Consider the following 27,738-nt stretch of genomic DNA (forward strand, 5'->3'; position numbering starts at 1 on the left):
GCTGAAGGCGACGGATTTCCGCCAGGACGTATAAGCCAAGGTGTTGGACATGCCCTTCGACAGGAACAACCTGTTTGGGAAGACAGTCGATCCCTGCAAGCCATCAAAATGGAGACAGCCCGGGCCCTGGGAGTTCTCCAGCAACGACAGCTATCCTTTCGGAACACTGGAGGCAAGCAAGGGGCCTCCAAAGGTTCCGGCAGCGGCTCCTCTACCTACCGTCAAGCGGCTCGTTGCAGGAGGCCTATAGAGGACGGACGTAGCCAGGGTAAGATCCATCAAATTTATCATTTATCTGGTATGCCTGTGCAGACTTCGGATGCGTCCACTGCAGGAGTTCCTCAACGCTCGCTGGATCCAAGCGACGGGCAGCATGGAGGACAGGATACCGCTCAACGAGACCTTCCGACAAGCAATCCGGTGGTGGGGCACGCGCACTCCTCTGACGGCGGGTGCAGACTTTCAGACCCCAGCTCACCAGGTAACAGTGACGACGCATGCCTCCCTGGAAGGGTGGGGCGCGCATACCGGAAATCTCCACGTGAGATGCCTTTGGCTCCCGAAGGAAAAACAACTTCATAGCAACATTTTGGAGCTGCGCCCAGTGTTTTGGGCCCTCAGGTCCTTTCTTCCGTCCCTCAAGGGCAAGGTGGTGAGGATCTTCACCGACAACACCACCACAATGTTCTACATCAGGAAGCAGGGTGGATCCACATCCCCAGCCCTATCCAAGGAATCCCAGGAGCTGTGACACTGGGCCGTCGACCAGGGGATGTTTCTGGTACCTTTTCATCTGGCAGGGATAAAGAACACCATCGCCGACTCACTCAGCTGGGAGCTACGCCAGGATCAAGTGGATCGACACTTCAGGCTGTGGGGTAGACCCCAGGTCATTCTCTTCGCGATGGCGACGAACTCCAAGTGCCAGAGGTTCGCCAGCAGGTTCCCCCAACCGAGGAGCATGGGCGATGCTTTCTCGTTCCCCTGGGACAACCTGTTCCTCTATGCTTTCCCGCCCTTGCCACTGCTACTTCGGCTCGTCAACCAGCTCAAGAGGTCCCTGTGCAGGATGATCCTCGTCGCACTGGCGTGGCCGAGACAGATCTGGTTCCTGGACCTTCTGGACTTATCGGAGTCCTCACCAGTCAAACTGCCCGTGGACGCGGATCTTCTCTCCAGAGAAGGAGGCGCCATTCTTCATCACGATCCGAAGTCGCTGAACCTGCAGGCCTGGCTCCTGCAGCACTAGAGTTTGGGGGATATGATATACCGGCCGACTGCAGAGAGGTTCTTGCAAAGGCCAGGGCGTCCTCAACTCTCAAGTGTTACGGACACAAATGAAAGAGGTCCTCTGCCTGGTGCCGGGCACAGAAGATTAACCCTCTACGGATTACAGCCCCTCAAGTACTGCCGTACCTACCGTCGCTGGCCAAGGCTGGACTAGCTCACGCCTTCAAGATACATCTGGCTGCCATCTCCAGATACACCAGGACAACAGGACGGGTGTCCTTGTGGTCTCATCGCCTGGTGAAGAAATTTATTAAGGGACTATTCCGCTCGTTCCCGCCGGTGAAGGCCCCAGCCCTGGCGTGGGAGCTCAACGTGGTGCTGACTAGGCTCATGGGGACCCCGTTCGAGCCTATGCATACGGCACCATTGAAGTTCCTACCATGCAAAACAGCTTTTCTTGTGGCCATCACCACTGCACAGCGCGTGGGAGAGATTCAGGCCCTATCTTGCAAGCCTCCATACTTGACTTTTCGCAACACGAGGGTGGTGCTCAGGACGCACCCCTCCTTCATGTCCAAGGTGCCGTCGGATTTCCACCTCAACGAGCCCTTGGTGTTACCAGTGTTTTTCACGTCGCCTTTGTCGCCGGCCGAGAGGACTTTGCACTCACTGGATGTAGTTAGAGCGCTGAAGTTCTACGTGGACCGCACAAAGAGTTTTCGGAAGACGTCACCGCTTTTTGTGAACTTTGGGTCTGTGAATAAAGGGAAAGCGCTCTCGAAGGCTTCCATTTCCAGATGGCTCTCCGGCTGTATCATGCACTGTCACCGGTTGGCAAACCGACCGCTGCCCGGCCGTCCGAGAGCCCATTCGACCAGAGCGATCGCTGCTACCACGGCGTTCTTGTCTGGTGTGCCCCTGCTGGACATCTGCAGGGCTGCTACGTGGAGGTCGACGCACACCTTCACGAAATTCTACTGCATCGATCGGGATTCCAGGGAGGAGTCCAGGGTCGGCCAAGCAGTGCTGCGCAACCTGTTCGCCTGAAGGGCCTGGTGAGGAGGTAAGAGTTGCTTAATGTTGAGTTTATGTATTGCTTAATGTTGAGCCTTTTGCCACCTCCCGTGGTTGTGCATGTGTGTACTGCTATGTAATCTTATATTCATGAGCATGTGAATCCATGCCAGACCCCATGCTGGAGAAGGAACAAGTTACTTACCTGTAACTGTTGTTCTCCAGCATGGGTCTGGCATGGGTTCACATGCGAACCTTCCCGCCTACCCCTCTGCGGCTCTTCACTTGGTCATACTGCCACTTTACTTGCTACCAAATCTGAGGATGGCTGCTGGAGGCGGGGCTTAGGGAGAGGGCAGTCATTGGCTTTGGGCAGAATGACCCAGAGATCAGTGATTGGTTACTACTAGGAAAGACAGATCAGAAACGAAACTGATACTTATTTTTTTTCTGTACCGAGGATTCCCAGCCTGACGACAGGGAATATTCATGAGCATGTGAATCCATGCCAGACCCATACTGGAGAACAACAATTACAGGTAAGTAACTTGTTCCTTAATCTCTTTTCTGGTACATTTCACCAACACAAAAACTCTTCCTACACCAGATGTTTTTTCTGTGAAGACGCTTTGTGACTCTTGGGCACAAAGCCCCACTCATAAGGATTCGACATCTAAAGTCAGGGTATATTTCTTGTGACTCAGATCTGTTCTACTGCATGACTACTTACCTTCCTTTTTGTTGAATTAGTCATTTAATGCACTCCTAAGAACCTATGGTGACTGTTTATAATTGAGGGGTGTATAATATTATCACCTGCTTGTTTCATTTCCTAGTGTGTGTTTTGGGCCTAGAATAAATATAGTATTGTTATACTACTAAATTGAATTAATGTATTTGTCACCCATAACCTATCACTACTCACTGCACCATTAGAAATTAGTCGGATACTATCAAGTGACCATGCTCAAATATCTACTAATCTGAAATTGGAGTGCCAATTGCTCAAGATCGATTCAGCTTTAGCTCTAGTTGAAATAGACCGCCCCCAATTGTCCATTAGGTGGAGTCAGGGATTGTGTAACCAATTTGTCAGGCACATATCGCAACAAATGGAGTTGTTTGGACATGAAAACAGAAAATCAAAAATGCCAACAACTAGTCAGTACTCCGAATTGTTTAACACTGCACTAATGTTTTTTAGTAATAAATACAGTAATAAGAAACACTTACATCCCTATGATCCTTCTTGTAAGGTGTTGAAAACGGAAAAAAACAAGGCACAGAGACAACTCAAGAAAAAAATACGACGAGTAGAACATTTTAGAACTTTGCGAAAACAATCCTATATGTATATAAGCAGAATCTCAGGCATGCCCGCATTTTGAAGTTTAATAGAGAGAATTGTGCATTAGTGAGAGCCATAACGTCCCATGACACACGTACAATTTGGTGTACAATTAAAAGTGATAACAAGAGTGTTGCGTTGGCTATGCCTATCTGCATTGCCGAACAAGTATGTCAAGACTATAGAAAAACTAAATTTCAGCTGCCATCGAAGTTTAAGACTGAACCGGGAGTATCTCTGTGCTATAGTGCGATCACCCGCCTGAAATGGACACTATATTAAATGGGCCATTTCTAGACTATCTTATTCTAAATCAGCAGGGCCCGATGGATTTCCTCCATGCCTTTACAAAGCAGATCCAAAGCTTTGGGCAGTAATTCTAAAAAACAAATTTGAAGCCATCATTAATTCGGGAGACATTCCACCATCATGGTTAACCGCGAACATTGTCCCCATATTCAAAAAGGGTGATCCTACCTTACCACAGAATTACCGGCCTATTTCTTTAATTGAAATAGACGCCAAACTGTTTGCGATTCTGCTTCTAAACGACCTCGAGAAGTTTGACAAAGACCTATATTCTAAATATCAAACGGGTTTCAGGAAGGGCATGAGTACCTCACTTAATGCCGTTATCATGGCACATGTAATAGAGGGAACAAAAGAAAAGAACTCGTATCCTGTGTACATTGCTCTGATCAATATGACCTCGGCCTTTGATAATGTGGTTCGTAACCTCCTTTGGAAAAAAAAGATGAATATGGGAATTCCAACTGCCTTACTTTATTGGTTTATTAAACTACACACCAATACATCATATAAAATAAACATTTCAGCCGAAGGAAGAACCACTATGCCAATTAGTACATCGATAGGTCTCAAACAAGGTTGTAACTTCCGGCTACATTCTGTAACTTATATTTGTCCGACCCAGATAATAATGGGATCACAAGAATTTGTTTTCTGTCAAAGTTGGTACTATTCACCTCAAATGGGTGGCTTTGCAGATGATATTATTATTTTTGACCCCACTCCAGGGCTCCAAACAAAATTACTACTTTTTGAGGAATTTGCAATTGCTCACAATTTAACACCTAATACGGCAAAAACTGCCATTATGAAATTTGTCACAAAGCATAAACACGGAGGGTACCAATGGCAGATTATGAAAACTCAAGTCTCTTGCATTACCTATACAATTTATCTCGGATACAGTCTCTTAGAACAAAACTCAATTAAAGCATGGACCGATTTAATCAAATGTAAGACTCAACCACTTCTGTCTCAACTAAAAAGGATTTATGCGAAATACTGTAAAATCTCGTTAACACCTTTGACTTTATGACATTGAAAATTGAAAGTGTAATACTATACTCACTTGATATGTTTATGCGATATTTGAGTTTAATCCTTGATTGTTTACAGGGTTCTTAAAATCTGCAATGTATTTACCAATGTCCATACCCAACGCTGTAATATGTCATGAATTGGGGCTTGTGGCGTTATCGGGACGCTGGAAATTGAGACAATTGTTAAACTACGCAAAAATCAATTTTCCACCAAAGAACTCGCTATATGTTGATATGAAAAGCACACTAGGTACAACCACTTCCACTTCATTCACTCAATATCACTTGAAAATGCAACAAATACTGAATGTCCTGCATATCACCACCGATGATGATTATCATCGCCCAGGTTACGCTAAAAAAAAGCTCTCGGAAAGGGATTGGTGTTTAACCATAGATCGAATAGCAACCTATAAATTGTAAAAAGAATATGGTGCATTTGTTAAACGGCGCACTCCCAGATATTACCACATTACGTTATTCGCTTGTAATCCTATCAGAAAAGCATATATATGGTACAGATTCAACATATACCATACTAGGGAAAGGACCAAGAATTCGAATGAAAAATGGAAAATAAATCTAAGTAAATGTTGCTTTCCTCTATGCAATGAACCTTACGAAACCATGAAACATCTTATACTTCATTGCCCCCATTTTAAGTCTATGAGAACAGATCGACTAATGAAATTAATAAATATCAATTATGAAGATTGTCTGCAATTTCTTTGGGCAAGAATGATGCAAGGCCCCCACAAACCATTAATAGTATAATAACCATTAATAGTAGTAAGCCTTTGCAAACACATAGAAAAAGAACTTGTTATTTTTGACAATCAATGAATATTAACTGATCAATCGTTGTTTTTTTCAAGAAGTTGAAAATGTTTTAAGATATTAAAGATTTTATAACAGATCTCTTTGATCCTTTTCATCCTTTTATCCCTGAATTTCTTACTGCTTAACCTGAATTAGGTTCAATAAGAGCATTACCCTCGTTGAGATGGAGGGTTCTTATAATAGAAACTGAATCTTCTGTTTTTCTTCTGTTGTCGTCTTTTTCTTTTAAAGGTCTAATGATTTAACATTATTAAGATGAAATATTGTTGTAGGATTTTAGGAAGAAACGCAAATGTAAATTTAATGTAAATGTGTTCGTTCGTTGGTAATATTTTTGTAAAGGTTCTACATTTTGTAATTGAACCATGAACAAAAAAAAGTGTACGAATAAATATAGTATTGTTATACTAATAAATTGAATTAATGTATGGTTCACTGTGTGGACTCCTGACCCCACTTACACACACATGAGAAAAGTCTTGACTGCTCTCCTCTGCTACCTTGATTGGGTTTTGGCTAACCTCTGTTACCCTAACTAGGGTGGCCTCCTAAAATCTGTCCATAAGGACAGATTTTAGAAATCGATCCTGACACGAATATGGCCTTTAAACGTGTTGTTTGTTCTGTTGATCCACAGCATAATGCTGATAGTCGTTTGACATTTTTTCAGCACAGAGGTTAGTGAGGTTAGGTGACTGCTACAAAAAATAAATGTACTATTCCTGGGTGACATCAGGATGCTGTTATGTAGATTTGTTTATTGCAAAAAACATTTGTCAAAGCTATGTGAGCAAAATACAAATTTGAATCCATGCTTTCTTGTGAATCCTGTAACCTAGGGGTTATCAAAATCCCAAGTTGAAAATAGTTAAATTATATTTGTGGTTAAACTTCTATATGCCGGTGAAATTTTGAATACGTGTTAGTTAGAAGTATGGAATATTGTTGCGAAATCCAATTACTACAGGCCTGCACGTGTTTCACACTGAAGTGGAAAGTGTTAGTCCACCTAGAGTTGTTCTTCAGTGCCTATGACATAAGAAAAAGTGTGTTTTGTGAAAATATGCATAGATATAAAATGGGTATCTAGGTGTAAAATATATTCTCGAATTCATCGTGATAGGTGTGAAGCTTACGAGTAGCTACACATGTAAACAAATACTTTTATATTCAGCACAGAACATTCTGGAACCTTTGTCATTGAGAGATTTTCATTATGCAACAAATATGACATTGAAAATTCATTTAACACATCAATTTACCTTTTTAATCATGGTTTCCTTCTTTTCTTATTGTTAACAGATGAATCTGATCCGAGCCAGAATCTGGCCAAATTATTACCAGGCCAGAAGCTCACACTTGTAGTCCATGAAGTGAATGATGATGGGTCAGCCTTTTTTAGTGGTGGAGAAGCCACTGTTGGGACAACTGTCTTTGCTAGCCCATTCCATGTTGGAGGTATGAGACGATCTAAAATCAAAGCAGTTATCTGATGTGCGCCTTGTTTACCTTTCTTCCGAAGCGTCACAGCATGAAATGCTTGGAATTCCCTATATTTAATTTACCAAAGCTTCCATATAAGACTACTTTCACATTCTGAATGTAAAGCAAAACGTGACACAGCATTCACAGCAACTTTCTGAATGCATCTAAACAATGTATTTGGCTGTTTAATATTTGCATGAAGAAAGATAGTTTCATATGGGACATAGTCGTTCTATGCATCCCTGCTCAGTGTATGGAAAGAATTTTCTTTTTTCAGCTTTCCCATTTACTTCAATGAGACCCCCAGCATATCTCAGGACTGTTTTGAGGATCTGTCCTGACTTTTGGGAGTAAGGTCCCTTTAAACTTCACTCCATGGCTTAACTTAGATTGTTTTAGGGGCACAGGTCTGTCCTTACGGCTACCCATGCAGGGAGTTCATGTCCCAAATGTGTCTATAGTAGCACTTCAATCTCAATTAAGGAGTTGGTAGCAAAAGGAAACCTTTCTTCACATTCTTTTTGGACTATGGGCATTTTTTCCATAGTGAGTGAAACCCAAAAAAATGCTAGCGGAGTAGTACCTTAATGTTACCTTTTTGGCAGATGTCTGTACATTTTTTACTTTTTACCAAGCTCTGTTTTAGTGCTTCACTGGCTGCCTTCCTCCTATGCAGGGGAAGAATGGGCATCCTCTTCGCTGACTTGTGGCAGTTAAGTAGCCTTTTGTGTGTTTGAAACAGGACCTGGTGGAGGACACTAAGGGGCGCAGGCATAATGGGTGCTTGAGTGTCTCACTCCGTCCCCTGCCCTAACTAATGTCTGTGATATTGCAGAGTAGTTTGCAGCTTGGTCTCCGAGTGGGGGAAGCATCTGGGCATTAGTAACCCCGACAAGGAGTAGCCTTGTTCCTGAGGTCGAGGAGAATTCGAGGTTGGTGCAGAGTTGCCTACACGAGGACACCAAGGCCTCTGCACAGCACCTGATGGAGGAGGTGCAGTGCGGCCTGTTGCGGGTTGCAAAGCGCAACTACTGTCGAGCGGAGGGGCCAGTCTGGGCCAGAGTCGGGGCATGCCGGAGGTGGAGGACCCCCCCCAGACCCACAGCGACCCCCATGGCAGAAATCGAGCTGGGTGTGAGCGGCATGGGACCCGGGCTAGTGGAGGCCGCAGGATTGGAGAGCTGTGGAGTGGTGGCAGAACAGCAAGAGTACCTGTGGCAACGCTCTAGGGGCTGCAGGAGAAGCAGCCCTCCTTTCCAAGGGAGGCAAGGTGAGGGGAGCAGCTCTGTACCAAGGTGTGGGGTGGTGGAATGAGGGTAGCTATGTACATGAAAACATGTAGACGCCATGGTGATCTGTCCACTGCACGCATTCCGAACTTTAGCGTGCTGAAGGACATGTTTTGGAAAGCCCCCAGATTGAGCACTGTGCTGCATGCTAGCCTCTTCTATAAACATGTCTGCTTCCCCATATGGGTCAGAATAACAACAGATGCCCTACTGGCACAGGACTTTGTATTTCTGAACTCGGCACAAAGAAGTGCTGAGGGGGACACAGGAGGTCCTGGACGGCGGCAGTGGTTAGGTAAGATTTCCATTTAAGTGATAAATCTTTCTGACCTGTGTCAAACCCAGGACCTTTTGCTGGATTTTGTGATTATGTTTCGCTTAGTCCTAGGTGAGTTGGAATCTCTCACCTAGTCTATTACTCTTTTTTTTATGGGTGACCGTTTTATGTCTCTTCATACGGTTTGCTTGGATTTCTAGTTTCCTATAACTTTTGCGCTTAGGCTGAATTGCTCCTTTGGGCTTCCCTTTTTAATTCTTATTATTTTTTGGGTGAACTATTGTTCCCAAGAGGTAAAGTGGGATTCCCATCCCTTTACATTTCATATAGTGAGCCAACACACTCCACCATATGTGGAATGCTGGGGGATACAATATATCCCCATGTTTAATTACCTGGTAGCATTTTTCTTACAATTGCAAGTTTACTTGAATGGCTGGTGGCAGTGTGTAACTACTTTGTCATTGTTAGGCAAGATTGTATGCAGTACCCATATGGTGCACTACAACAACCCTGACCTCCCAGCAGTAGTAACCCAACCTTTGGTATAAGTCTGTACTACACAGGTTGGTAGTGTGGACGAGTAGCCAGGCTTCTCTCAAGAGGGGTCAATGTGAGCTGTAGGGGAGTTACACAGGGGTTCACAGTGACAAGTATCCAAGCAAACACTTACATACAGGGTTTCTTGATAAGCAATTGTTAATTTATTTACCAGTCAGTTAATGTAAGCCTCCTTCAGAAGGGAGCACTGTAAAACACCACACAAATATACTTAAAAATTAACACAATCCCTTACTTCAGAATCGGTAACTACCTATTTGGGATGGCATTCAGCAGAGACTTACACCCAAAGGTGACTTCAATTGCTAGGGTGCTGTTGAAATTAATGTATTACTGTTGGCATTCAGCGTTGGTTAAGAGTAAGTAAAAAGGGAAAACATAATTAGAGCAAACAAGACACCACAAATATTTCTTAAGCAGGCAAACACTTTCAGGTCCCCCAATAAGAGTCGTTCAGTTAAAACAGGCTAGGCCAAAGTCAATAGGCAATAGTCTATATGGGCTGAAGAACTTCTTTGAAGGTAAGTAGAAAAGTCTTTGCACAATGTTTCAGAAGTCTTTCAACAAAAAGATGAATCAATATAGGGCCACAAGCTGTTAGACTTGTGAGTAGTAGAAGATGCAAGCAGCTCTATAGCAAGAGGTAAGTTCTCTTAGACTTTTTACAGTACTTTTAAAGTGAAGAAAAGATGCAGCAGATGACTCCTGTTCCTGTGCAGTTCTGCAGATCTCACTGTTTCTGGGCCTCAGTAATGGGGATAAGAGGGAGGGCGTCGGGGGACTCCTGCACTGCACAAAACTCGCAACCAGCAAACTTCACTTTCAGTGGCTGTTCAGTGTTTCAGCTCCTCGCGTCTACCGCAAATAGCAACACCACAGTTCCTGACTTTCCTTGCTTCTGGAGTCCCGTACTCTGTTGAGGGGGCTCAGAATCGGTCAGTCCTGCTTCCTGGAAGTCGGGAGGATCTTTTTGGAGCTCTTGGCCAACTTAAAAGCAACGCACATAAACTGGTGGTCCTCTCGCTGGCTCTACGGTTTCCAGCAGCAACTCTGTGGAAATTCAACCAGCTGGATGTCCAAGTGGCTTACTTTGAAGTTGATTGGTCCCACCAATTCAAGGGGAGAAGTCGTCCTTGTAGGGGCTCTGTCGATGCAAACTTGGCGTTTCGGCACTTCAGCAGGGCTTCACCAGGCAAACGAATGGTCCAGAAGTTGCAGCAGGCGTCCTCTTAAAGTTCTTCTTCGGTTCCTTCATCCAGTGGTCGACTCTGCCTTCCAAGTCAAAAGACTCGCCTTTTATACAGTGCTCACCCTTCATTCCAGCTTAGCTGTCACTCACCCAGTAGGGTGACTGTCCTTGCCTGACAGCCATCCAGCTAGCCAATCATCACAGTGCATTTGGGTCTCCTAGGAGATTAAGCACAGGGAGTTTCGGGCACCTCCCTCACTTCCTGCCAGACACCCTGGAGCCAGCGGCGGGCTTCACTCGTGAATCCCACCAAAGGCAAAATGAACAAAGGGATCAAACCTAGTTTGGCACGCAGAGTACATTTCAAGAAGGACCTTTCCACAAAGAAATGGTGAAAAAAGATGACCAGGGCCATTTTTACAAAAATGACACCCTTGGGTGCTTTACTGCAGCTGCGAACGCAGCCCGCTGTTAATGTACCACAGTAGTAAAAACGAAACCACTTCCACCAGCCATTCAGTCAGGAAATGGTAACATAAAAATGTTACTTTAGATGCTATACAAAAGGGATACTATGTAACCCCTCCAGCACCCTATTGTAAGATGGTGTGTGCTGGGTCTAGAAAGTTACAATGGTAAGTAAAGTCAATTTCACTTTACTGCTCTGGCAAGCAGTACTTCATCCCAGAGAAGGTAGTTAAACCTTGGGAAATCTGAGCGACTTCTCTGTCACTGCACTAAAGGTGCTGTGTGACACAATGTAAAAGATGCCACCTATGGAGTTTGTCAGACTCCACAACCAAAAGAAACAGTGTACCAAAATCACATTACAACACACGAGAGAGTGTGGAAAAAAGGGTTTCACTCTCTTCAGGTAAAGAAATCAAGTCCTCAAAATCCAGCAAAGTTGCTGGGGGTCTCTAAGGTAGAGGGAATTGGCACATTTCTGAGAATTCTCCCGAACAGTCCTATTACTCGCAGGCTGTCAAATCGGCCTTGGGTAATGCACAGGAGGGCCACCATTCTCCTAGAATGGTTGGTTCCTTCTTTTTACGCCATTTCTCGTTTGCTTGTTGTTTTTAAGGTCTTCTGCCATTTTAGATGGGAGTGACCTCAGCTGAAGGTTTGACTTTTGCGGGAAGTCTTTGTATTCCCTGCTGATGCTCCAGAGTGTCTGTGAAGGCAGGAAGTGAGGGAGGAGCCCAAAACTCTGCAGCCCTTTGTCTTCCACCTTGCCTGAAAGGAACCAGTTCGCACTGCGGGGCGGCTGTCCAGACTGGACAGCCAGACCGTCCCTTTCTGTAAACTGCAGGGAGAGTTTGCAGACTTTGTGCTGTAGTTCCTGATAAATTCTCAGAACCTTGAAGCTGCTGACAAATCGACCACTGGAAACAAAATCTGAAGAGGAAAACAAACAAAAGACGGCTGTAATCATTTCCAGCTACGAGAGAGCCTGCTGTGTAACCAGAACCTGATGTAACCCTTCCTTCCAAGTGACCTGGGGTCCCGAATGCATTGAGGCTGGTGAGATTAACTAGTCTTGAGAAGACATGCAAAACCAGCCCTCCCTCGATGCGCTCTGGGTCCTGTGCTGCTGCATCCTGAAGACATCCACACAAAGCTCTTCTTTTCACTGAAGGTACTGTGTTGGATTGGGTAATAATTACCTTAAGTCTTGTGTGAATCCTGCAAAGCTGAGTGAGCGATTCGAGTGGTTGGGAGTTTGCCTTTGTCATTCGGCCAGGCCTAATACTGGGACGCATATAGGGAGCCTTCTGTGAAGTCCCTGAACACTTTTTAACTAACTCTGAAGCTAATACTTGTTGAAGATATGCTCTGGAATGCTGTCTTTTCTGCAACTGAACTGTCATGATCTCTGCTTCCAAAAGATCAGGACTTGCCCGACTCCCTTGGAAGCAGACCCATAACCCGGTTCCGAGTGCCAGCCAGTCCCAATTGGGACCTTTTGGACCCTGTCCTGGCGCCAGTGGCACCAGGCTCATAAAGATGCCCAGTCCCAGCGCTGGAAGCGCCGGGCTCATAATGCTTGGTTGGACTTACCTGCAGCAGACCATGCTGCTTACTTACCTGCCAGTTGAACCCCTGATCCTCTTCTGTTTGGGACTACTTTTCCTGTTGGGTGGGGCAGGAGCCACTCCCTAGGTTCAGAACACTGGAACTCTTCTGGAAAGCAGGAACTCTTTTCTTACCTAGGCGTGGCTGTGGAAGGAGACACCTAAGCACTACAGGAGGCTATTTAAACCACACCCGATGGATGAATCTTGCTTTGCGTTATTCTGCATTCTCTGCAGCAGAACGCTCATCGTGTCTTCTGCTTCTGATCCTAGGCCTAAGGGAACAAAGGCTTACCATCCTGGAATCCAGTCTTCAGCAGCACCTGTAAAGACAAAGAAAGAACAGGTTAGCACTACGGTCTTCAGTGGCAGCGCATCTCTTACCTGGTCCATCGGCTGTCACCAACGCCTCGCGCTGCATTCCGGCATCTGAAAGACAAAAGCTTACCAGCTCTTCGCACGCTCCGGAGGCCTTCGGCGCTGCATCCCGCATCTGAAAGACAAAGGAAGGTGCGTTTAAAGACATTGGGCAACTTTATTACTCACGTGCCATTACTCCTTCCCACGCCGAATCCTGTGGGTATTCCAGCACCCTTCAGCTTCTCTAAAGCTCCGAACTTGTACCTGCAAGATAAAAGGGACAGTTAGTGCGCATCGTGAAGCAGGCTACAAGCGCTTACTTACGTGCTTCCAGGCGCTTCTATTCCTCACGCGGGTTCGATCCTCAACTCTCATCAGCCCGCCATCCGCCATCGCCGGAACCCTGCAAAACAAGAGATATCATTACAAAAGACTTTTAAGACATTTGAAGTGCCCAGAACTTACCGTTCGTGCAGTTAACGACGGACAGCAGTCCTCTGAGGTCAAGAGGCCTGCACCCTTATCCAGTGAAGAAACTGGTTACGGCACCCTGCCCCGAGGCAGATGGAGAGCTCGGCGTTCACTTACCTAAGACATCTTACTCTTCGAGTCAGACATACAGTGCACAGAGGTCCAGCCCAAAGAGCCAACCGTGTGTTACACATCACCTTTGAAGATACGGCATTCACCCAGTCAAGACCGGCGCCTCTGCGGGAATCGGGTGAGCGTTACAAACCCTATCCATACTTACTTACAGCTGGCTCCTAGACCACTAGGGTCCCTCCTCTGCCTCTGATGTAACTCATGCTCTAGACTAGGGAAGGGCTACAAAAGAGAAGGCTTCTGTATTGGGAACTATAAACAGTGTGAAAGTACTTAAAGGAGTTAGTGTTGCAACTGTAACAATTGCTAGTGCAAGCCACTACTGTTTAAGCAGTGGAACTGTCACTACGGTCATTTTCCTGTAACAATTGTGGGCGCAAGCACTACTATCGAACAGTCAACTCTAAAAAGTATATAAGTTGCTAATAGTGACCCACTTGTTTGACCGCCACCATCTCGGGAAATGCGCGTTCTTCTTTCACTCAAAGTTGGTGAAATCGTTGTCCGTGAATGCCAAGAAAACCTTCTCCTGAATGTCTTCGAGACATACTATCCCAAAAACACATGGGAGGATGGCCGAGCTCAAGTGTGGGCGAACTTGACTGTACAGTGCTTTTTTTTACCCTTTTTGAGGCTGGTTGACCAGGAGGGGAACCTCCTCAGGCTGGGGATGGCTCTCCAGCTCGCAAGAATGCGCTGAGGGATCGAAGGACTCAGTGGTTGTAAATGCAGTTGGAAGTAGAGAGGTTACAATTCCTTTTGAATACTGATCCTAATGTTCTATTTAAAGGGGTGGGGGGGCAGACATTATCTTCCTACAGGAAACATGGCTATGGGATACCCCCACTTTGATGGATACATGACTATTTTTACCAATGCTAAGCAGGGTGCTAAAGGGAGACCTGCAGGTGGATTATTAGTGGCGGTGAAAAATGAGAGCCGGAAGCAGTTCAATCTTGTTAAAACGAATGGGGAGGGCCTACTAATTACCAAGGTAGTAGATAAGGTCATTGATCAAGACGTTCAGACCCTCCTAATTAACATCTACTTTAATCCACTCACGGGGGACTTCGAGAATGTCATGAATGAAATAGAAAATGCCCTACAAGAATGGCAAATAGAAGGGGCAGAGGTCCTATTATTCTCGGAGGGTATTTCAACTGCAATTGCATGTTGATAGCTGCTGAGTTTGAGCTAGACAGGAGGGAAACGGGTGGGCTAACAATCAGTACTTCGTGAATGGCCAATACTGGGAGGGAATGGTCCCACTTCCTGTCGAGATGGGACTTCACCCAATCCAATTTGATCGGGGATAGGCGCCTAAAAGATACCCCAACCTCGGCCAACGCAATCACATGCTCAATGATTGACTACATCTTCACAAAAAACATAGAAGTGGCAAGGCTGAGAAATCTACAGATTCTAAAAACGAAGAGGAGTGACCACTCCCTCTTACTAACGGTAGCCATGTTGGATAACATTGAGTCTATGGGTGGAAGACCACTATTAATCACAGGTGAATAAAGATGACTGGTACAGCGTTGCGCCAATGTGGGTAAAATCAATTAGAGGCTTGCCCTGTGGCGGAGTGATCTTGGCTCAGAAGATATGAGGGGGACGACTTTGCCGGCCTCTTTCCCCAATCTGCTAAGTAAGTTGGGATGAGTAGGGTCCTCGACATCGGGACGCCCCTAAATCTGACCCTAGACGCCACGAGGCTCCCTTTGGACAGTGAAGTTCACGAGAGAAAACATCTTCTAAAAAATACAAATTAGGAGCGTATAAAAATCTTCCCTGAAGAATAAGGCAGAGATGAAAAAAAACAAATTAACTTCCTGAAGCAGAAACAGACTCTGGTGTAGACACAGGAAAAAACAGAAATATATGCAGAACAGTCAGAACTTACTGGTAAAGACGGTAAAGACAGACACCCGGGGTGTTTGGAGGATGCTGAACAATAAGAAAAGACTCCAGTCTCCACTACAAACCTCGGGTGTGGCAGAGGAAGCCTGGGTGAAGTTTTCTCAGTATTAGACTTGCAGGCTGTGGGTCAAATTCTATTATTGAAGGCCAAATTCGATAGGGAGGACCTAGAACTAATCATCAACAATCTCAATAATTCCTGGTCAAGCAGGCCAGACGGGTGAAAGCAGAATCTTGAAAAAACACCCCCCCTTTTTGGGCTGACATTCTGGTAAACTTATTCGAGCAAATAGCAAAACACAGCAAAAGTCCTGACTCTTGGCACCAATCTATATTAATTCCCATCTTCAAAAAGAGAGATAGGGGAGCGAGTTCCAGGGAGTTATCACCCCATCTCACTCATAGATACGTCTTCCAAGGTTTTCCACCACCATGGTGTTGCGAGAACTGAGGTCCTGGGCGGAGGCTATCCCATCGACCGCACCCTCTACAAACGAGATTCAAGAGGGGAGTGAGCACCATACAGAATGGTTTAGTCCTACATGCGTGTCTCTCGGAGGTAGATGGTAGCGGGCCTACAATTTGTACGTAGCCGCTATAGACCTCGCTGCAGCCTTCGATAAAGTGCATCTTCTACAATTATGTAAGAAGCTGGCAAATTCAACCTGGGACTTCTGGACATGATTCATATGCTATATTCTCATACCACCTGCAAAGTGAGGGTTAATAGTAGAGGAGCTCTTTCAAGAGCCATGTTGGTGGTTAGGGGAGTCCGACAAGGGTGTGTGGTTGCACCCACTCTTTTTAGTCTGTACTTGCATATTTGCGTGAGGCAGCCAAGACTGGGGGGGAGGGGGGGATTTGGGTGGAGTTGCAAGTGGGCTGCATCGCATATGCAAATGACTTAGTCCTGGGTTAGGCAGAATCCTGTGCAGTTTCCTTGGGGACCACTGCAAGAAGATTAAGACTACAGGAGTAAGCAGTAAACCCAATTGGTAGCAGTCTGTACCACCCAGATTTACCTGGTAGCTGTGGCTGAGCAGTCGGACTTCTCTCAAGAAGAGTAGGGCAGTATACAGAGGATACATAATAGGGCTTAAAACACAGTAGAGCAAGCAAACACTGACCAGAGCTTGGTATCAAAAGTATATAATTATCTATTTAACACACACTTAAAGAAATACACTAGCACTATAAATCAAAGCAAGTTCGAACACAGCCAGAAAAGTATACACACCTCCCTTAAGAATTATTAGACAAGGCTAAGTCAAAACACCACTATTTGTCAAAACAGATGTGAGCGTGTAACTTAGATGGCACTCCAATAATTAAGTTAAAGGGAGAGAAAAAGGTAGGTCATAAAAATAAAACCGTTCCCAACACTTTTCTAAGACCAAAACAAGTTAGTGAAGGCAGAGTCTACTGTAGAGCCACAAAGTTCATAGACCAGGTCCACTTTAAATGGAGCAAGGTGTAATGTGCCCAAGATCGCACAGTTTAGAAATGCATTCAAGTCTTTGTAAAAATGTTCAAAAGAGGTTGGGTTGATTCAGAAGGTAAAGTTAGGAGCTCTGGCGGCCAGCCCAGTTGGAAAGCCAAGGATATAAGGGTCACCTTTAGCAAACCGTAGAAAGGGAGGCCAGGTGGAACACAGTACCTTTAAAGTTGAGGAAGCTCCAGCGGTGGCAGTTGTTCCTGGCAGTGGGTGCAGTTCGTGGTTTCGACCAGGGGAAGAGAAGATCTCGTCGAGGAGGAAACTTGCAGTCGTTGCACTGCCCAGGGAAGAGACGAGCCGCGGAGTTCGTCGGTTAAAAGGGGCATTCCTTTTATTCGCGGTCACAGTGGTGAATCTTGGCTATCCAGCCGCCGGGGTGCTTGGCACGGGCGATTCGACCAAGAGACGTCCTGGAAGGCGAAATGGCGAACTGGTTGATCCCACCAGCTCAGAGGAAGAAGACTCTTTCAGCAGAAGATCTTCTCTTGTCGGTAAAGTGGTGAGGTTGTTGCAGCAGGGCTCCACCGGTGGTGTCGTCGTTGCAGATGGCTCAGCTTCTCCCCGCTTTGGATTTATTAGGTCCTGTGGCGACTTCTCAAGTTCCAGTCCCAAAAGCCCTGCTTTTATGCAGAAAAACCCCCATTCAACAGCCTAGCTGTCACTCATACATGCTAAGTGGTGAGCCGGGCGGCTCACCACTGGGCCAATCAGAACAGAGTGCAACTTGAGTTGCTAAGGCAACGGAGTCCAGGGTGCCCATTCCCCCACCCACACATCCTGTGGAACCCAGAGTGGCACCAGTTGGAGGGCTTCTGTGGAGAAGCCCGCCAAAAAGTGGAACAAAGGGCCCGACCTTGGTTGGAGTTACAGAGACGGACACAAACGCCATTTTAGAAAAGAGTTCTGGCGAAAAGACCCAACCGATGATTTAATATTAAATAAATAAACCAGCGGTATCTTTAACATTGCACCAACAAGTGGTGCGTTTAAAATCAATGGGAAAATACCATAGGAAATATTCCAGTGGAATATTCTGCGTGGTAACCACTGCCACCAGCCAGAAACTCGACAAGGGGGGGGACTGGACAGTGCCCCCTTGGAAACCGACCCAGGGGCAGTCAAATTAACACCTTCCAGTACTTCCACAATATGATGGTTTGTACTGGTTCTGTTCACAATTTTGGACTAGTAAAGTCAATGGTGACTTTACATGCCCTGGGAGACAGTAGTCAATCCCAAGGTATGGAGTCTATGTTTGGGGGTCACTATGACACCCCTGTGTTACTGTACTGAGGGTGCTGTGTAACACATACACTAAAACAGATGATACCCTATGGAGTAAAAGACCCCATAACCCATAAGCACACAAGTCAAAGACATACCTCAAATCATGCCTAAGAGTGGGAGGAAAAAGAGTCTCGCTCTTAGCAGGAGAAAAAAACAAACCCCAAAAATACAGCAAAGCTGCTGGGGGACTCACTAGGTTTGCAGCGCTGCCTGACTGTGCTTACGACATCTCATAGTAAACCCAACCAAATATTACGTGATGGTGTGTAGCAGAGGAAAATACTGATTAGAATACTGATTAGCTACAGGTGGAAAATGAACGACTCATGGGTTAACAAAGTGGAGTGCATCCAATACTTGGGATTCTCTGTCTCCCACAAATGGAGACTCATAATTGTGGAAGCAAAAATGGAAGAGAAAGTGGGGACGTGTCTGTCCTTAGCAAAAGAAGTAAAAAGCAGGTTGTGCGGATTTTCCCTGATACCCCTAATCGACTTTAACAGGGCCAAGATATCGGCAATTGTCCTCAATGGAGTTGAGTTGACACACAGTAAGAGCAGAAAGTTCCTTGATATCCAGGAAGGAAGATTTTGAAGAATGTTGGGGCTCCCTACCTCAGCTCCAGTGAGTCTAATAAGACTGGAACTGGGGCTAGTGTTGTGGTGGGCGCAGCTGATGAAGCATAGCCTCACCCTGTTATTTAAGATGGCCGGAACAGAACGACCCACAGATTGACTTCTATCTGAATGCCACCATGGCCAAGGAGTTAACCCCTTTTTGTGTAAATGTAAGAAAAGGTGTGAGGCATGTTTGGAACAATTAGACCTTCAGCTGCCTGTCTCAGATGAGTTACTCAAATCAGAGGATAAGAGATGGGATATCACAGCAGATCTGAGAGAAAGGTATGGAGGGCAGGAGGTCTGGTATCTGCCTTCGAGTGGGCCTAGATTGTATATAAAAAACATGTCCATCGGCCAAGCTGAGACTGGTACTTCAGATTCAACTGCTTGCGACCTTAGAAGTGGTTGTTAGGCGGAAACCTGTGCAGTTCCCTCTGGGACCACTGCAAAAGATTTAGGACTACAGGCGTTTGGCGGTGAACCCACTTGGTAGCAGTCTGTACCACACAGATTCACTTGGTAGCTGTGGCTGAGCAGTCAGACTTCCCTCAAGAAAAGTTGAGCAGTATGTGGAGTATACAAAATAGGGCAATTCTTCACAGCAAGACAAGCAAACGCACAACGAGGCTTAGTGTAAAGATATTAAGGTATTTATTTATAACAAAACATCTATGAAAAACACTATGGCACTATCACGGCAAACAAATCAAACACAATTACTCTACGACTCTACGAAGAAGAAAATGATCAATCCCCCTAGCAATATTTTGACAAGTCTAGGTTCTACTGGTACCACTTATTTTCAGACAGAGGTGTATACCTCAACCTAGATGACACTCGAGCATTAGTTAGGACGGGAGAGAAAAAGATAGGCAGGTTATGAAATCGCCACAGTTCAATCCTTCGCGGATAAAATGCAAGGCAGGAAGGCAAGAATCACAATAGATCATCAAGTTCAGAGGCCAGGCCCACTCGGACAGAGGCAAGGCGCGATGTCCCAAAAAGTCTCTAGTGGAGATGCATTCAAGTCTTTGTAGCAAATTGTTATCGGCAGATTGAACCAGTTCCGAACAATAAATGGGAAAAGCTTGAAGGCGACCCAACGGAACGGAGAGGATTAAGACACCTCACTCGAACCGATCGAAAGGGAAGCCAGGCGGACACGGTACCTTGTTGTGGAGGGCAGCTCCGGCGGGGGCAGTTGTTCCTGGTGGTGGATGCACGTCAGGTCTTTGCCAAGAGTAGAGATGATCACTTTTCTTCGACGACGAGAAGTCCGGTGCACCACCAGGGAAGAGACCAGCCGCGGAGTGCTCCGTCGCAAGGCACCACCTTTTGGTCGCGGTACAGGGGTAGTGGCTATCCGGTTGCCGAGGTGCTCTGCACGGGCAATTCGACCACTGCGTCCTGAGGCGAATAAAAAGCAAAGGGGACTGGTTGTTCCCACCAGCCAGGGGAAGAGACTCTCCGGCAGGGAGATCTCCTCTGTCGTCGGGAAGTGGTGAGTCGGTTCCGCAGGGCTCCACCGGAGGTGTCGTCGTGCAGGTCGGCTCAGCGTTACCCTCGTCGGATTCTTAGGTCCTGTGGCGACTTCTGAAGATCCAGTCCCAAAAGCCCTGCTTTTATGCAGAAAACCCCCATTCATTCAGCCTAGCTGTCAATCAACACATGCTAAGTGGTGAGCGGGAAGGCTCACCACTTGGGCCAATCACTCCAGAGTGCGACCGGAGTTGGCAAGGCAACTCGGTCCAGGGTGCCTAAACCCCCTCCCACACCCCTGTGGTAACCCAGACAGAATGGCACCACTTTGGAGGGTCTCTGTACAGAGCCCGCCAAAAGTGGAACAAAGGGCTCGACCTTTGGTTTAGGAGTCACAGAGACGAACACAGACGCCATTTTACAAACCGAGTTCTGGCAGAAAATACCATCCGATAAACTTATTTAAGATAAGTAGACCGGTGGTACGTTAGAGATTAACGAGAAAAAGGGTCAATCTCCAACAATGGGACGAATCCCATAGGGTTATGTTCGGGGTTGAACATAACAAGTAGTTTCCACTGCCACCAGCCAAAACTCGACGAGGGGGGACGGGACAGTGCCCCCTCGAGTACCAGATCCAGGAGTAATCGAATTACCCCTACTAGAACGTCCACAGTAAGATGGTTTGTACTAGTTCTGTTAGTAAATTTAGGTCTGGTAAAGCCAATGGTGACTTTACATGCCCGGGGAGACAGTAGTCAGTCCCCGGGTATGGAGTCTATGGTGGGGGTCCGCTAGGACACCCCAGTGTTACGGCACGTAGGGTGCGGTGTAACACACATATGAAAACATATGAGACCCTATGGAGTAAAAGACCCCATAGCCCATAGAACAGATTGACATTCAAAGGAATTACACACATACATGTCCAAGAGTGGGAGAAAAAGAGTCTCACTCTTGGCAGGATGGAAAAAAACAAACTCCCGAAATCCAGCAAAGCTGCTGGGGGACTCACAAGGTTAGGAAATTCAGCCTAAACAGAGAATTCTCCCTAACAGTGGTGGGGTCAAAATTGGGGATTCCCAGGGAGCTAAGACTCTGTAGGTGAAATGGGGTCGCTGCAACATCTGGTGATGCACTAACCCAGGGTACTTGAGGAGAGGATTAAAACGTGTTCGCCTTTCATTAACTCCCCCTCATGTCTCATAACAGTTGACCTATGGCATAGACCCATGACAACTGCCCACCTGTTACTTACGCTGGTCTTGTGTTATGTAAGAATTAGTGCAGTCCAACTGGTGTAGGAATACACAAGACTTATCTCTTGGTATTAGGTAACCCACCTTTTTAATATTGGCCGGGACTACACAAATTGGTAGTGTGATTGATCAGCCAGGCATATCTTAAGAGGGGTAATGTGAGCTGTACAATGAAATCAGTAAATGCAAGTATCCAAATAAACACGTACACACTTAGTTATATAATACATTATTTATACACAAATATTTAAAGCATTGTTTAAAAAGCAGCAACTAGCTGTAACTTTAATCTCACGTTAGGATTCAATTCAAAAAGTGAAAAATAAAGTAGGTGAGTAATTCATTCATATGTTACACATGGTCCAGCACCTGGAGGTGACGTCATTTGAGGTCAGTATAGCATTTATATAGTATCACCTTGGCAATATTGAGTTCAAGAAAGGAAAGTTTTGGGTTGGTTATAAGAACAGTTAGTCTCCCAAAGGGATGCAGGCAGTCTATTATCCCAGCATTAAAGTGTTCAATATTTAAAACCTGCGAGGGAACACGCACTGCCAAAGCCAATAGGTTCAGAAGGAGGCCGTTAGGGAGCCAGAACATCCAAAGTCAATGGGCAAAGTTAAAATTCTGATGCTCTTATTCTTAGAAATATGTTCTTGAATAGTCCGTGTACAAAAGACAAATCTCAGCAACTCAAGAGGAGTAACAATTAGATAGCACATGCTATAAGGCCAATGCAGGTAAGTTGAGGTCAACTTAGTGTGGGGTTAAATAGCACTCCCAAAGATAGAAATCACCCCAAATAGCAAAAGGATAAAATACCCCATGCCCCACAGTACCTTTTGAAATGAAGAAGTTGTTCCATTTGGTTGCCTTCACAATGCAGTAGACCCTTATTCCTGGTCCTTGGTCGTGGTGACGAAAGGGAGGACGTTTGGCTGGCTCCTGTAGAAGAGAGGAGCTCAGCAGCAATGGATTTACGTCGATTCAGCGGTTTTGTTTTGTAGTCTTTTTCTCAGCACCAAAAAAGAACAAAAAGCTCTTGTTAGGGTTTCCTTGATCCTTCGTTCCTGGACTCTTGTGAGGGGACTCTGGACGTGTATTTTCTGCTTCTGTAGGGTCCTCTGGATGCCCACGAAGATCTGGCCGGATTCAGACGACAATGCACTCAAGTAGTAGAGGTACCACGTGTATTGGGCTTCTGCAGCCTTGGAAAGTAGCAGCAAGTTGGGGGTTGCGCCAAAATAGAGTTTGTATCGAGGCTAGTTGGTCCCACCAACCTAAGGGAGGAAGTAGTCCTTTACGGGTCTTCCCTGTCGATTCGAAAACTGGATCAGCAAAGCTGCAGGGCTTCACTGGGCACTTTTCAGTCCAGATGGGTGCTGCTGGCATCTTCTGCTTCGGATGTGTCCTCCAGTGGTCGACTCTGTGTTAAGCCAGTCCAACTAAGAGCTTAGTAAAACCATTCAACTGAGGCAGTACAAGACTCCACTCTTAGTATAAGGCTGTACCACCTGAGTTCATGGTAGCGTAGACAGAGCAGCCAGGCTTATCTTAGGAGGGAGAGAGGGCTGTAGAATCAGTACAAATTAAATTGTAATACAAATGGTCCAAAGAAACACTGAAACACTATGTAAAAATAAATGATTTATTTAAATACAGGTAGGCCCAGATAATTCTAGGGGTAAATAAGTACTATCACACTGTCGTGATGCCTACCCCCGGGGACCCAGACCAAGTCCAGCAACCCCGGAAGCAGGCATCAAGTTACCCCAAGCAAGCCCAACAACCCCCGCTAGGGGCTATTTGGGTGCAGTCCTGGCGCCTATGGCGCCAGGCTCATATGGATTCAGTCCTGGCGCCATAGGCGCCAGGCTCATAGATTAAAACTTACCTGATGCAGACCATGCTGCAAACTTACCTGATGCAGACCATGCTGCAAGAGCTCCAAGCCAAACGAGGCTTGGAACGGACTATTTTACCTAGGGACTATTTTTTACTCGGGTGGGGCTGGGGAGGAATATTTACCTGGGACTACTTTGGAGGCTATTTAAACCACACCCGAAGAGCAGCACACGCTTCGCGCTATTCTGCATCCAGCAGCGTAACGCTCACCGTGCCTGCAAGTCTGCATCCAGTCTTCTGCCACGCCCGCCTCGAGTTTGGAGCTCCTAGAAAAAGGGAGAAAGAAGGAGAAAAGGTTAGAACAAGAGCAATACCTTTGATCCTTACCTGAATTCCCGATCCATCGCGCCTTCGAGCTGGAAGAAAGAAGTTATTTTATGCGCGTAGCCTCGCCTGCTGCAGCGCCGCGCTGAACTCACCGGCCTTCGCAGCATCTTCACATTTCACCGCTTCCTCCTGCAAGTTACCGCCGCACTCCGGCACCTAAGGAGAAGACAAGAACAGCAAGGTGAGCCAAGGGAATACACAGAGGAATACCCCCCATAGACTTACCTGATTTTACCACCGAGGGTACTATTCTTCTTCACAGGTTGGCGCAGCTTCCACTGCATCCTAGCCAAACCCCGGCCCCTAAGGGGAAACAAAAGGACAGCAAGGTGAAACAAGGGACTAACCAGGGGAACCCTCCTCACCACAAGAGACTTACCTAATTTTACCGCCGGAGGCATTATTCCCCGAGACTTCATACTTTCTCTCGGCGCCTGAATAAGGAAGAAAGCAACAGGTTACATATGGACATTATTTTATCGAACTGTGTTGGATAATACAAATCCTTACCAGAACATTACCGGTTGCCACGAGGAACTCTTCAGTAGGGTCAAGCTACAACCTGCAAGGAATCGGACAAGAGTGAAAGTCAGGCATTTGAACTCTTACGAACTACATACTTAGGGCGTCTTGCCGGGAATATCGGAGTCAATATTGTCCTGGAACTCACCAATTCCTTAGAGCCAGTGAAGCAACTTGTTATCTACGCGCCCCTGCGCTCAATGCAGGATGGAGAGCTCATCTTTTCAAATCATCAGGTGAGACTATAAGAGGGAACATCCAAGGTGATCAGTGGGGAGAACAGCGGGGTGGGGGGGATTTACGCTCAACTCCACGGGTGGTTAATTCCCTTTCTCCACTTGCAGAAGAATATTCCTACGGGCCAAGCAAACGAAGCTAGGTGGGCCAGTCCAGTCCGTCATCTCGGCCCTACACGTCACATTGGTGGAGACCACAGTAGTCCAGTCCAGATCGACGTCTCTGTGGGAACCAGGTGAGCGTAACACACACATTATATTTAATCACAATTATAAAAACACAACACTATGGTTGAAGGAGCACAGACCACAGCATAAACCTTATTTGGAACACCTAACAGTAATTCTAGGAAAGTCAAAAGCTTTTCATACATTCTGTATAGGTCACACCTATTCTTGGGATAAAAACAATGGTTACTTTCACATTTGCATTCAGTAATGCAAAGACAGTAGACCCTACCAATTGTACAGTGCCTTTCGGTACAAATCACATAATCAGTCAACTGGACAATATACATTTTGTGAATAGTGGAACACTTATTCCAGGCACAGTAATAACCCAGAACTAGTTTTGTGATAACAGTTCTACTGGGTGAGTAAAACCTAAGGATGTAATATTTAATTACAGATGCTTTTGATATCAGTGAGACACAGATTGAGATAAGCAATAACTCTTGTAACTTATTTTTGGATGGCACACAGCTAATTCAAGGTAAGTAAAACCCATATACTTTTTTATCCTCACAATGAAATCCAGGTTAGATCTTTCCCAGCTATACAAGTACCTTCTATATGGGACAGTTAGAACCAAAGTGACTGAGTCTGTCTACAACAGCACATGGAAAGCAAAACCCAATTTTACACTTTACTGAATGACTCAGTTATTCTAGGTAGGCAATAACCTAATACAGACTTATTCTGGACAGGCTAGCAGCAAACCAGGGGAAGCAAGACCCAGTTGGGGGACACTCATACAATTAACCTAACAGGAATAATCTGGTGAAACCAACACATTACTTTTGGGGAAGAGGCACAACCTAATTACAGGTGAGTAATATACCTTCATATCTACTTTATATTAGAATGGAAAAAACGCTTTCTGAGGAATGATAGAGGTTAACCATACTTTTGAGAATAGTGCATCACACATCCAAGGTAAGTTGAGAACGTTTGTAACTGTTCACGCTCAGTTAGTGTTACCAACCAACTCTTTTACAAGTAAGTCACTTTTAAACACTTATTTTCTTTCCTAGGCAAAAGGCCCAATCCCTTAAACATCTTTCCCTTATTCTTGGAGCATGAGTGTTCAGTGGCAGAGAGGGGGGTCACTAGTATCTAGTGTCCAACAGGCATTGGCAGGATAGGTTCTTAAGTAGAAAAAGTCAGAGTTGCTTAGAAAGACTGGGCAAACGGGTGAGTACTTTACTTCTAGCGTTAGAAGAGGGTCCAGGGGCTTCGCAGAAGACATCCTAGCAGGATTCTAGCAGTGGGACTGGTGCACTGGACGAGAGGCCTCCCAATCACAGAAAACACCCCACAGAAATCCTAACAGACTTAAGGTAAGTACATACCCAAGTCAACACTGTACCTCAGCATTGAAGAAGATTTTGCAGCAGGAGGACTTCAGGATCTGCAGCCCAATACCAAGTCAATGGATTCCTTGTCATGGTGACTGAAAAGACCTCAGAAAGAACTTTGCAGCAGGGATCAATGGAGAAGGCTCTAGGCGAGGTTTTCCCTCACGGCTGAATGTGGTTCTGTGGATTTGGCACCTTTTCAAGGAGCACAGAAGACAGAAAATGAGTTGAATTCTCGTCGTTACAAAGGTCTAGCACTCTGTTGAGGCGACTTCTCTGACTCGATTCCGGTCTCTGGAGATACACCAGGATGCCCACAAAGTTTCAGCGAGATACGGAATTCGGAAGACTGTGCACTGCACAATGGGTCGAAGTCCCAGGGTATTGGAGTATTGCAGCAATGCAAGGTCGCAGCAACGTGTGGGATGGCCCAATATTCAGGTCTTCCTGAGTTTAGTGGGTCTCACCAGGCTCTGGGTCAGGGTCATCGTTTTCGGAGTCCCCAGGTCGATTGGAAGGAAGGGCTACAGCAGGCTCAGGTTGCACAGCAGGCTCTCCGGTTACTGGATGTTTCAGTGTCAGTGGTCGACTTCTCTTCAGCTTCCAGGTTTGCAGTATTTAACAGGAACTACAGCACAACCTCTGCTTTCTCTCCCTGCATTTTACAACAAGGGGCAATCTAGTTGTCCAGTCAGGGCAGCCAGCCCCCACTGGGATTTATCCCCATTCAGGCAAGGAAGAAGACAAAGGACTGTGGAGTTTTGGACTCCTCCCTCGCATCCTGCCTTCACAGACAGAATGGATTCTGGGCGAGGATCCACGGGACTCCCGCCGAAGATGAAAATCACACAAAGGAATTTCCCACCCTGAATGTCAGGGGAAGGAGCAGTAAAAGACCAGAAACACTAAAATGGCGAAAAAAAGACGACCTGCCATTTTGGTAAAAGGAGCACCCCTAGGTGCCTTTACTGCAGCTTTGATTACAGCCTGCGGTAAAGATGCACCAAATTAATACAAGGTATCACTGCCAGCAGCCATTGAAGGTAAGCTTGTCCCTATAACAGAATTGTTAGTTTTTTGTGTGAAAGGGGATGCATTGTATCTCCCCAGCACTCCACATAAGGTGGGGGTGTGCTGGTTTCACCTGACAAAATGTAAAAGGGATCCAAAGATCTTTTCTGGAACTGTAGTTCTCTCAAGGTTAGGCACAGAAAATTAAAAGGGGAGCCCCCAGGGCAACCCAGCAACAACAGGCACTTATTGCCAACAATTTGTTAAAGATGATAACTTTAAAAAGACACTATGTAGAGTCTAAAAACTGACGCTCATAAAAAGAGTAAGAGTCACTGAGTGTGGAAAAAGGTTCCCACTCAGAGGTATTAAGGAAGAATATTCCACTAGTGAAGCAAAAAGTTCTGGGGTTGACCCAGGTTAGGAAGATTTACCATTTCTATGAAAATCTTACCTAACACTCTGCTCTTCCCAAAA

At 45.8% G+C, this 27,738-nt stretch overlaps 1 protein-coding gene across 1 annotated transcript in view; it reads left to right on the forward strand.

Moving 5' to 3' along the window:
- Positions 1-27,738, forward strand: part of PDCD11 (programmed cell death 11) — a 1,291,633-nt gene that overhangs the window by 585,722 nt on the left and 678,173 nt on the right. Inside the window, exon 18 of the mRNA XM_069611704.1 lies at positions 7,084-7,239. Coding sequence (XP_069467805.1) covers positions 7,084-7,239 — 156 coding nt within the window. The remainder of the gene's footprint in view (positions 1-7,083; positions 7,240-27,738) is intronic.

The sequence above is a fragment of the Ambystoma mexicanum genome, chromosome 8 (assembly GCF_040938575.1).
Source record: "Ambystoma mexicanum isolate Mex_15411 chromosome 8, UKY_AmexF1_1, whole genome shotgun sequence".
NCBI classification, from domain to species: domain Eukaryota; kingdom Metazoa; phylum Chordata; class Amphibia; order Caudata; family Ambystomatidae; genus Ambystoma; species Ambystoma mexicanum.